The 12,672-nt window shown below is 35.5% G+C and overlaps 1 protein-coding gene across 4 annotated transcripts in view; it reads left to right on the top strand.

The window, feature by feature from the left end:
- Positions 1 to 12,672, top strand: part of ADGRV1 (adhesion G protein-coupled receptor V1) — a 287,686-nt gene that overhangs the window by 32,669 nt on the left and 242,345 nt on the right. For all 4 annotated transcript variants that reach the window (XR_014319280.1, XM_082782584.1, XM_082782586.1 and 1 more), the window contains exons 12-18: positions 3,957 to 4,083; positions 4,172 to 4,357; positions 6,174 to 6,354; positions 6,967 to 7,130; positions 7,761 to 7,884; positions 8,266 to 8,532; positions 11,051 to 11,177. Coding sequence is in view for 3 of the 4 variants with exons in the window: in XM_082782584.1 (XP_082638710.1) it covers positions 3,957 to 4,083; positions 4,172 to 4,357; positions 6,174 to 6,354; positions 6,967 to 7,130; positions 7,761 to 7,884; positions 8,266 to 8,532; positions 11,051 to 11,177 (1,176 nt within the window). In the remaining variant the exon portion in view is untranslated. The remainder of the gene's footprint in view (positions 1 to 3,956; positions 4,084 to 4,171; positions 4,358 to 6,173; positions 6,355 to 6,966; positions 7,131 to 7,760; positions 7,885 to 8,265; positions 8,533 to 11,050; positions 11,178 to 12,672) is intronic.

Raw genomic sequence — 12,672 nt, forward strand, 5'->3', positions numbered from 1 at the left:
ATGTATAATACATGATTTTTTTACTGAAAGAATTTCCCTAATGATCAGTCTTGTTGTATAAGAAATACTTTACACACTTTGAGGTTGTATTTCTTATGTCAGCATCGTAGGCATTGCCAGGGTTTATTGTCTGTATGAAACTCCATGTCCATTCATAGCCATTTTTCAGAAAAAAAAAAAAAAAAAAAAAAAAAAAAAAAAAAAAAAAGCTGAGGATAAAAACAGGGAAGTGGCTTTCCCAGTGATTGGTATCTCCTTATTCCTGGTCAAGAGTTCTTTTCACTAGCTGGAGCTGCTGGCCATGGTAAAGCCACCATGTCAAAGGAGCTGTTCTAACTTTTATAGCTGCTTCTGAATAGCCCTCTTTGTCCTGTTTCCATACTGCTGTCAGAGGAACACCTAAAGAGCTGGGTTCACACACCACGAGGGGTGAAACAGGACTGAACTGGCCCTGTGTGGTGTGAGGCAGTCTGGGAACATCTCCTCTGTGGTGTAGGGGTGGTATATGAACGCCCCCCTCTGTTCTTCAAGGTTGGAGGTGCATGTGGCAGGGGATGGGGCTGGTGTCCTGGCAGCTCTCTGGGGGCACAGACCCTGTGTGCAGCCCCGTAGCTGCTCGGGGTCAATCTGAGCTGGCTGCTGGAAGCATTATGCAGGTATTTGCTGAACACTTCACCTTGCCTGGTTTGGCCCCGTATGGACTTAGGTTTAACACATGAAGAGTACACTGAACCAAAAAGCAAGCATTTGGATTAAAAGGATAAAACTTTGGAGGATGTGAGTACGGTAATTGTATTACAATGTAATTGTTCAAAACAATAGAATTGGGATCTTTTTTTTTTTTTTTTTTATATATATATTCCTAGAAAAAAAGTAAATCTATGAGAATACTTTACAACAAACATTTTTAATTTAAACTTAAAATGTACCTTCATAATTTATCTTTGTTCCCTTAATTCTTTTTTTTTTTTCAATACTATTTAAAAAAAAATAAATGTTGTTGGGGATATGCATTCTATGTTATGAAAAGTTCTATGTATATGCCTTAGAGCATAGATACAAAGAGGACGACTGGGTGCACCAATCTTAGAATCACAGAACGGCTCAGGTTGGAATGGACGTTAAAGGTCATCCAGTTCCAACCCCTCTGCCATGGGCAGAGACCTACTAGATGGCACCTACTAGATCAGGTTGGCCTAGCCTCATCCAACCTGGTCTTGAACACCTCCAGGGATGGGGCAGCCACAGCTTCGTTCATTCATTGTTTGCTTAACAGCATCTTGGAGTTGAAAACCTAACCCTAGCTGCTTCTAGTAAGTTTTTGCATAGGATGTTTTATGACTTTTCGGAGTAGTAACTAACATCACTGTGCCAGGGCAGTGATAGCAGTCTGACTGATCATGGTATCAGCCAGAGAAAAAAAAAAGACCAGATAATTAATAAGAAAATAAATAAAATATCCAAGTCTTCAAAATGGGGTTTGTATGGAGAAACCACCTGAACAAAGTTATTTTTTTACCAGTTGGTGGACTGAATTTTACTGGTTGCTTCCTGACCTGAAAGCTGTCTAGGTTTAATATGTACCAAAAACTCACTTGACATAATGATTCATTTTTATTTTCTGTTGTAAATTTGTATTTATGTTATATACGTATATATACTACTTTGGTAATCTGATTAACTAAAAAATTGTTATAAATGAGGTTTGCTGTGATTTTGTGCCAAATTACTTTTCCTTGTGTACCCATCAGTACTCTTTCTGTGCTTATCTGTTTTTATCATTACTTTGTCAGACTGATGAAACACCATATCACAGAGGCACGTAGATGTATTTTCCTAATAAAGGTTTATAATCGTGGACTGCTGCTGCAGGTGTGATCACGCAGCAGTAATCAAGCTCTTTGAGGAGGGCTTGGTAGGGAACACCTTGAGTGGCTCTTGACATGCTGAATTGGTCACAGGGTCATTCCTCGTAAGTGGGAGCTGCGCACTTGCTGGCCTTTGTCAACAGGAAAATGCCAAGCAAGCAGGGCTCCTATAACATGAACATTGTAAGCTTTTGGAAAGTAAAAAGGAAGCCTTCTTTTAATTTATTTTTTCCCCTTTTTGTTTTTTGTTGTTTTGCTTTTTGTTCTTTTATAAGATGGGTAGTATTGAAGTTTTGGTCAGTGGCATTTTTCATTCTTTCATTACTATCCCCATCCTCTTTTTTTTTTTTTTCTCTGTGTTGACAGGGTAGAGACAGAAAGGTTTGTCGTGTTCTTTGGGTAAGTGCGGTGAACTGTTTTTTGTGCTCAGTGAATCAATGCTTTCTTTTGGAAGTGGTTGGTTTGGACAGAATCTGTCTTTATCATTTCTTCCCCTCCCTCCCCAAGAGTTACGTCTCTGCATCTCTTCATACAACGCATGCTTCCCCTTTGGTATTTTGTTTGATGGCATGGGGTTCTTGCTTGAAGGCATTTCTTTATGTAGGATCTGTGAATGATGAAAGTTATGAATGCATGGCTCAGTGTTTGATATTTGAGTGTTTCATGGAATAATGAATTAATTGTTTTAAACTGCTACAAATACAGTTTGACCCAACTAAATGACTGAACTGATTAGAGTTAGAGTAATTTTCTCTAGTCAAAGACAAGGAAAGTTATCTTGATTTAAACTAACATGCATATAATTTATATAACACAGGTTATTTTTTTCTACTGACTTTTGTTTTTTTAAACACATAACAAACATGAGCATGTTACTCTATTAAATAGGTATTACCTATTTTGCATCCTGTACCCTGTCCTAGAGACTATGCTACAACAAACAATGCTAAGTTGTTTTTGTATGTGTAGGTTCCAGTTACTTATAATGTGCTTCTGGACACAGTTCTGGGCCTGATTTCAAAAATTGGATATAATATATCACACTTCTTCATGAAATAGCGTTTGATAAAGTCTAGGTTGTAGTACAGTGAAAGCACAAAAATATGTATGATATGCAGGACCACAATTTCATTGAAAAATACAATACTGACAGGAAACATGAAAGATGCAAAGGAATCTAAGTACCTAAAACTACATGTAATAAATCATATGCAGACCATCAGTCTGGAGGTGTATTTTTTAATAGTGCTTCTGTGGAATTTTTAATATAAGAAATTTAAAATGATGTTGAAAATTACTGCTTCTGAGAAATGGCAAGCAAGTAATATGCAAGGTTCATTTCTTTTATCAGATATTCCCCATTCGTGTCAGAGTAAGACCAAGATGGTGTAGCAGAAGCCCAGAGAGAGAAATCCTTTACTAAGAGGAATTTGAAGTATGCATATTTGGTCAGTGTACTTCATTCTTGCACCATTCACCATGTGCTTTAAAGGTGAGAGTAGGTCCAACATTTTGTAGTCAGATGGGGATCCTACAGGTTGTCTCCACATCTACAGAAGGCAGGCTAACACACAGCTGAGGGTGAAATCCATGGTATAGAGAGTCAAATTTCTGCCTCTGTATGTCAGTAGTAAACTTTGACAAAGAAAGCAATAATGTAAATTTATGATTTTCAGTGTAATCTCAGCATAGGTGATTTTGGAATTTCCTTTATACCTTGATCCAAATATAAAGTAGTTCTGAATTTAACTAACTTTTTTTTTTTGTTTCCCCTGTCACTATTCTGTTTCTTTTCCTGTGTGTTGTGTGCATGTGTTATCAAAACCAGATAAACAAACAACGGAGTCAATAGCTATAAAAAGTTAATCAGAAAAAAATATATTTTAAAAAAAAAAGTTACTTCAGAGGCAATAATTTTTTTTCCAATGGATAAAACATTCTGATGTTGTATCATTATTGCCTTATTTTAATCCTTGCAGGTAACTGTTGGTTTTCATAATTTATTCATAAAATTTGTCAATATCCTGATCTCCTCTGTATGCTAAACAGAATTGCAACTTGAAAAAACCTCTTACCTTCCTTTCTCAGGGTCAGTGTGGAAAATCAGATACTGAAATACGGGTTTACTACTTGTGAAATTACAATTTTGGAAAATGATGATCCCGGAGGAGTGTTTGAATTTTCTTCCTCTTCCAGAGGTCCCTACAGCATCAAGGTAGCTATCCGAGTAATGTCGCTTGAACATTACAGACAACTTAGTTCTAACAGAGTGCTGGAAAAAGATGAATTTTATTTTTTTGCAGGAAGGGGAGTCTGTTGAGCTGCAGATTGTTCGCACTAGAGGAAGCCTCATCAGACAGTTTCTGCGCTACACTGTAGAACCAAGAGATAATAATGAGTTTTATGGAAGCACAGGAATTCTGGAGTTTAAGCCTGGTGAAAGAGAGATCATAATTACGCTACTGACAAGGATGGATGGGATTCCAGAGGTAAGAATTAATATTTTTCTCTCTTTAAATTGCATTCACAGACATATTTGTTTGTCACTTATTAAAATATAGATGGTTTCACCTATAAATACCAGCTATTTTTCTGTAACATTTGAAGGCTTTCTTTTTCTTAAGTATGAGAAATAGGTAGAGGAAGAGTGACTGAAAGGCCTATGAATTAGTCGAGCAGCATATGAAAGCATTTTATATCAATACAAATCAGGTCTTTTCAGCCTTGCCTGAATATTCATTTGTCTGATATCTCTATTGTTTTGTAATCCCAGAAATCTGCAGAATTTGAGGCCTGTGTCTGTTGCTTTTCTCTTTGCTTTCTGTTTTTCTGTAGCTTGTTCCCTTTCCTGTGCATCAGCCATCCTGGATTCCATCAGAAAGTTTGCAAGGGTTTGATTTTACCATATGTATGTTAACATAAATTTTAGCTGCTGTGATTCAGCATTTTTTGCTGCCTTTACATGCACATTCCTATGCTGTATTTTGCATAAGCAGTTAGTTGTGTTTTTCCAATCCTGCTAGTGAGCTGATCAAAGAGTAAGGTTCCAGAAAACCAGCTTTACAAAACATAAAGGAAGATCAATAATCTTATTGTAGGGACAGGTGGTCATCAGTCATGAGAGGGATGTAGGACCATATGATGAGGAAATCAGGGGATCACAGCACTCCATCTTAGCATAGGCTGCTGTAGAAATTCAGGTTTATTTTCCCTACATAGTCCAAAGAAAAGAGACATAAGAAGTCTGAACTCCACTACAGAAGCCAGGAACATAAGATAAGCTAGTAAAACCTAGGCACTAGAACACCAGGTGATTTAATAATTCCATTCCCAGTTCATCGGCAGGCTGAGATAAAAGCATTTCCCTGCTTACAGCAGTATTATTAAACTAGGTAAGTCATCCTGCTGAAATGCTTAGGCAAAAACATATGAATTCTAGTGTCAGGACTAAAAAATAAGGTCCTTTTATACTCTTTTATCTCCAAGAGTGGCCAAAAGCCACATACATGAGCAAGACATATATAATCACTTTCCTCCAGAATGCCATCCCAGCCTCCAATGGTGGGCAGTCCAAGGATGTCTGGAGTAATGGATGGTATCTTTGTGTGTCTTCAGATTTTCTTTCTGTTAATTGAAGCAGTTGAGCTTTGAACGCAGATAAGGTTTTAGCATCCATGACATTCTGTAGTACTGAACACCATTCTTTAATTGAATTGTATGTAAAGAACCAGTTCATGTGTGTTTCTTTACTGCTGACCACCAGCCAGTTTCACTGAGTTCTCCCCAGTGTAGAGTAATTCTCTTTTCTAGGTAGATAAATGCAATAATTTTTTTAATGTTCTCTGATGCTTTTTTGAGAGTGCCATGTCCCATTAGATTAATAAAGCCAGTTGATCTATTATTTCTAAATTAGCATGCTTTCCATGGTTTAAAAATCTTTGCTTTACCTGTTACAAAGCCAGAAATGTTAAGAAGTTTTGGAGGAAAGAAAATTTACATTTCAGAGTGTGTTACAGACATTACTTGTGAAATTATGTGATTCTAAATTAAGTACACAGAATAAGTCCTTTCTTGTAATAATAACAGACTTTTGGAGAAACTGATGCTTTTAGAGATAGAAAGTTCTAACAATTTCCTTTATTTGATGGCATTATACAAACACTTATTGCACGTAGAATGTGTGTGATTTCATTTTAAGTTTGTATCCCTTTCTGCCTGATGGGGGACTGTGGACTATAGACCATTTTGTTTTTGATGTGGATGTTGAATACGTATTTTTATTCTGATTGAGTTTCCCTCTTCTAGCTGGATGAGGTATATTCTGTGGTACTTAGTGGCTACAGTGAAATGCCAGGCAAGGTGGGGAATGCCACAACGGTCAATATAACCATTCTGAAGAATGATGATCCACATGGTATCATTCAGTTTCTACCTTACGAACTAACAGTAACAATAAGTGAAAGCAAAGGAGAAGACATCCATACTGGTAATTCCTTTTTATTAGAGTTACTTCTTTATCTGCTGTCTGCTTCTGCAAGTCTTATTTTCCCTGTTCTAGGATAACAGAAGTCTAGGAGACTTCTTACTAAAATCTCCACTCAGGACTTTGCAGAGTGGTACAATGCTAAGCAAGATGAGCAGCGGAGAGTGAAGTGGAGAAGTAAGGGTGTGGAAAAACAGAGGGATTAACTGAGTAAAAAGAATTGCTAGAGAATTTCCCAGACAGGAGGGATGGAGTACTGATGTATGTGCGAAGTGCAACGTGGAGGTAGTAGCTCTGTTTGTGGAGAATGAAGAATGGGGTGTTATATAAGAGAAACATAGAGTTAAATGGGTGATTTTAATTGATCTAGTTCTATTCAGTCATCAATTACTTTTACGGGCAAGAACTAACATGAAACTAACGCATTTTGAACTGCTTTATTAATCTGTCTTTGTATGTCCTTTTCTGTGGCACTCCAACATGTGACTGGTTTCATAGGAAGTGAAATTGGTTATTATTTTATTTCCTTTTTCCCAGTTTCAGATGCTTCAGATATTCCTTTTTGATTTCTGTTGCTCTGAATATGCACACTGACTCTATGTTTATATTTTCTAGCTGTTTACAGAGTTGTAAGAAACCAAGGAAACTACGGAAATGTTAGTGTGTCTTGGGTTGTTGATCCAGCATGCACCAACGACGTCTATCCAGAGCAAGGGATTATTTTATTTGATAATCTGGAGTTTTCAAAAAATATCACAATTTACTCACTGCCAGATGAGGTAAACACTTTCACAGTGTTTTAGGGTGAGAATATGGGAAAAAGAGTGCTAAAACATTAGAACATAAGGAGAAAAAAGGAATGTATGTTTCTCAAGAACCTAATAACTTGTAGGAAATGCCAAAATACTTGGGTAGAACTGAGATAATTTCAGCAAACAATAGACAAATTTCAGGAGCTGTACATACTTCTAAACCAAAAAGTTAGAAGCTGAAGTAATTGTACTGTGGTAAAGTTGTAGGAAAGTTTATTTGACTGAAACGTATATTGATAACTGGAATTCTAATTTCAATCCTAATCTTACATGCTGATAAATTTGAAGTGATATAAAGAAGATTACACCTAATGATAAATAAATAAAGCTGTAAACCTACATGTATCAGAAACATGAAACAAGAAGGTAACTTTTGGGTCATCTGTACAACATAAAGAGGAAGGGACTTATTTACAAAGACTGCTGATGAATGATGATTTCTGTATAACTGTATGAACTGTCATCCCTCTTGAAACACGTAAGGACTGACAAATAAAAACAACACTCAGAAATCTCTGGTTTATTAATCCCCCTAACTTTTCATTCTAAATTCTTCAGTGTTTTGTATGCTAGAAATAATTGTCTTAATACTTTCAGGTACCTGAAGAGGAGGAAGTATTCACCATCAGTTTATTCAATGCTACCGGTGGAGCCAGGCTGGGAAATGTAACCACTGCCTTTTTACAAATAACAAAGAATGATGATCCCATTTATTTTGCAGGTTAGATATTATTGTTCATAAATGTGGAATACATACACCACCTAAAATGGATTTTTCATCACAAACCAGATCATTGAGAAATCCTAATCCCAAAAGAGCAAGTGCAAAATTTCCCCAAACTATTTTTTTTTTTTAATTTATATTTATTTCCTTCAGAACCTTCCGATTTTTTTTGTGTGTGTCATTTTTCTCTTTGTTGATGTTGAGATCAGTTAAGAGGCAAGGTACAAAATGTTCTCTTGTACCTGAATTATTTCCTTACCTTTATCACATACAGCTTATTGCTTCATTTAAAAGGAAGATCCTATTAGAGAGAATTAAGAAAATAGAGCAAATGCAAGGGTTTGAACTCAGGCAGATTTGTTGCTTTTGTATTTTCAGAACCTGTGACAGTGAGTGTTCAAGAAGGAAGTGTTGCAAACTTTACAGTCCTAAGGAATGGATCTGCTGATGTTGCTGTTGTTGTCCAGTATGTTACTGTTAATGGAGATGCAACAGCTGAAGAGGGAGACTTTGTTCCCAGTGGAAAGAACAGTGTCATTTTGTTTGATGTTGGAGAAAGAGAGCAGAATTTATCTGTGTATATCAATGACGATGATATCCCTGAAACTGATGAAACATTTTATCTTATCCTTTTCAATTCTACAGGTAAGTCTTTTATTTTTTTTTATTTTTTTATTTTTTGGCTTTTATTTTTTTTTTTTTTGTGGCATTTTTTTGCTATCTTGGTCTTATCATAAAGCAATATTTAAAAATACTGTTTGCTTCAAGATTTTTATACAATAAATGTAGACAGTGTGTTTGCATTTTCAGCCTAAATTATTTTATTGGAAACAAAAATCAAATGATACAGTTGATACCTTGCCTGCAAAAACAACTGGAGTGAAAGTCCCTTCTCAAATATAAATGCTCCAAATTAGATGGACTTAAATACAAAAACACAAAGAACACAAAGCAAAAAAACAAACAAACAAACAATCAAAAAAATTTAGTACCCAATAGTCTTAGGGAAAGAGGTATTCTTTTAGTTTGTTTTTTTTTCATGCTCCAGTGTGTATTACGAAACTACATGATTTTTGTAAAAACAAACAGAACTGCCATGTTTTGGAGGAAGGGTATGTAATTGCTTTGTTTTTGTTTTTGGTTTTGTTTTTTTTTTTGGTTTGTTTGTTTGTTTGTTTGTTTTTTTGTGGTAGTGAAAAGTATGCATACATTTTTTTCACTCTGAGACTATAATTTTAAAAGGCTTGATTTGCAGAAAAATATATGTAACAACTTACACAAGGGGCCACCTCTAAAGAAAGGATTTATTACCTTAGATATAACATTATTTATTTATTTATTTATTTATTTTTCAAAGTTTACACTTAACAAGGAATGACCGAAATTATTCAGCCCATTCCTCACGTTTTTGAAATACATATCTTTTGGAATAAATTATCACTGTTACGTAATATTCATGAGAAAACAAAATTGAAGTATAAGAAATACATAATTTTTCCAGAGCCCTAAGTCTTTAATAAAGACCCTCCCCACACCTAGCTCGAAGAAAACTCATGGTGTTATGGGAGTTATTTGCAATTGTATTAGCAAATTTTAATTTACTGCCCTTCATTTTTTACTGTTCTCTAGTTAACAGGTAATAACAGGCTCTGAACCTGCTGCAAATCTTTGCAATGCAAAGCATAGCTGTATTGAATCAGCCATCAAAACTTGAGGGACTGTAATTTAATAAAGCAAAGAAAGATGATGGCAATTAATCATCAGACTATACCTTCAGATTGTGTGACAGGCTCTCAAAGTACCTACCAGGGATTCAGTTCAAGATTAACCTAAAATTAGATTTCTTCATCTATAAGCACGCTAAGCATCTTAGTTCTCATTGCAGTCTCTGATGGTCTTAGTCTTTAGCAGTCAATAAGACTAAAGTGATTGAGGTCACGCTACAGTGGACACCCTGTGGCTGGCCTGTGAGTTGCTCACAAGGCAGCATTGATCTTGGGGTAAATCCTTCCCTGAACACTGGTAGCAGGCAGCCAGAGGCTGACAGAGAAAGCAGTAATTTGAGTATAAGGCAGCTAAGCTATTTCCCAAGGTCGGCTGGTATTCACTGTAGTGCCCAGGTCTCTTATAAAATATCAGACTAGGGAAAGGATTAGACAAAACCATTTTTCTTCCTTCATAAGTTTTCTCTTTTGTGGTCTCTTTCTACTTTAATAACTTGCTTCAGGATCTACTGGTAGCTCCCAATACTACCCCATTGGGAACATACCACGGCTTTTCTCTTAGCACATGGGGAATGGGTATCCGTAGTCTCCCTTTTCCTCTAAAATGAGTATCATATCATTTTACAGCCATTCTAGAATCACTAAGAATACAGGATATTTCTATACATATTTCCTGAAAGCAAAAGTTGGTTTTCTATCTATGATTGGTTACATACAGTGGCCTTGACTGTTCCGAAAATTGTGTTGGGACTGTTGTTCCTGAGAGAAAATATGAATAGAGGTATATGAAGTTAGAGGAATAAGCACATTGTTTAACGTGGAACAAAATTTAGTCTGGCACTTTCAAAGAAGATAAAAAATGGCGTGGGTGTGGAAACATTATGTTCTTCTACGGACAATGGAATGGAGTTAACATCCTTTAATATTTACCTGTACTAATATGCACACTGAAATCCTGCTAGCTTCCTGTCTACTTCATAAGAATCTTATGGTTCTTCCTTTTAGATATTCTTTGATATGGGTGTGAATAAACTCTTAGACATTGCTCATAGCTTGTATTTAGTTTAAAGGCAATACTTTTCCTCTAGGTCTACAGAAGGTGTGGGGTCTTTGAATACCTTATTCTTTTATTCTATACTTCTGAATATCTTATCTTCTTCGCATAACAACTACATGCAAGGATAATGTGCAGTAAGAATCACATCTTCTCAGTTTATGTTATTTTTCCTGAAAATCTTATGTGTTGCTCTCTGGATGCTACACTACTTAAATACTTTTACTCTGATTTGCCTCCTGCTGAATACCTCAAATACTGTTTTTCACTGACTTTGTCCTTTTCTTTGTATAAAATCAATTGACGTGAGTAGAAAACATAACTGGATTTAGAGTTACCTACATTTCTGATTCCAATTTTAATAAAATAATTGCCCTCTTTTTAGGGGACACAGTTATCTTTAAGGCTGGAATGGCAACAGTTATTATTGAAGCAAATGATGATCCTAATGGAATTTTCTCTTTGGAACCTTTAGAGAAGCCTGTTGAAGAAGGCAAAAGTAACATTTTTTGGTAAGTAACTTTTAAACAATATCTTTGCACTCTTTTGGAACAGGTGTATGTGGTACTTTATAAACAGCACTTTGACTAAATCAAATGCACAAGTGTGCATTAATAGAAGTGCACTATAGAAAATCAGATTTACAAAATATTGGACTAAATGATTTGTAATGTGTGGAAGACATCACCTATAATACTATAGAGTAGACAGTAAATACTAAAAAGTGCACAGAAACTCATGCTGAAATGTAACTAAATACAACTTTAGTATTGATGTCTCAGGAACCTGTAGATACAGAAAAATCTGAATGATTGAGTAGAATAGAACCTAGGCTGACAGAAAAATAATAAAAATAATTAAAAAACAACAACAACAACAACAACAACAACAAACTCAACCAGTAGCTAAATAAGACTGTGTGGTACTAGGTGGCTTTTTGTACCCATCTTTGAAATTTTCAACTGCAAACTACTGTATTCTGTCTTTCTGTTTTTGTATTTATTTATTTTTTTTTTACTTTTATCTGTTAATTACAGATTGAAATCTATACTTAAAGTCCAGATGTGACACTCTTCATTAGTCTGACCTTTGAAAGTATTTTCCTTTGTGCCACCATGATATATTCAAGAATGAGCAGGGTTAAAAACTGAATGCACTTAGCATCTCATCTTGTTAAATTCATTTCATAAATTTACTATGGGATTTTAATTGGATGAAAAAATGATTTTTCATTAAGAAATCTTGAGATGGGCTGTAAAGCGAAGTTAGGTCACATTAAACATGATAGTGCAAATAGTTAGGGAAGAGGTTCGTCATGCATTTAAAAAATCATGCTTTATTTTTTTGTTTGTTTTAAAGCCTTGGAACAGATGTTTATGGCTGTGAATTGGTTCTTTATGCCTGTGTTAATACACCTGAAAAATGAATAGTCTCAAGAAATGAGGATATTAAGTTCATTGTGTGTGTGTTGTTGTGTCATTCATTGTTTTGGGCTTTGTTGGTTTTTTTTTTGTCCTTTATAGTCTAATCTGTAGGATAATTTCTGTGGATTTGGTGGTGTTAAGAATAGTGATTTGATGTAAACATGCTTATATACAGGTACTTTATGGAATTATAGGATACCAAGACCTCCAACATCTGAGGAACCTGCTCAGTCATCATGGATAAAATATATTTACTAGAGATGTGTCTCTTCCATACTGTCACTTCTTTGACAGTTGTGTAGCATATAAAAAAGTGGTCAAAGTAGCATGTAACCAAACCACCAAAACCACAGAGGTTTTAAGGAGGTAATTGGAGTTAGTGCAGCAGTGCTACACAGCTGGGATAGAGCACACAAAATGCCACAAAAGAAAAACCTTTGGAAGCAGAAACAACATAAATGTGTTGCTGTGGCTGGATTAGTTTAGCTGAAATAATTCTTCAACCTGATATAATCTATATGTATGGCATTTTATGTCACCATGCAAACTGACAGAAGCAAACTTCCTGTATGTAAAGCGCACT

This window comes from Aythya marila (genome assembly GCF_965140915.1).
Source record: "Aythya marila genome assembly, chromosome: Z".
NCBI lineage: Eukaryota > Metazoa > Chordata > Aves > Anseriformes > Anatidae > Aythya > Aythya marila.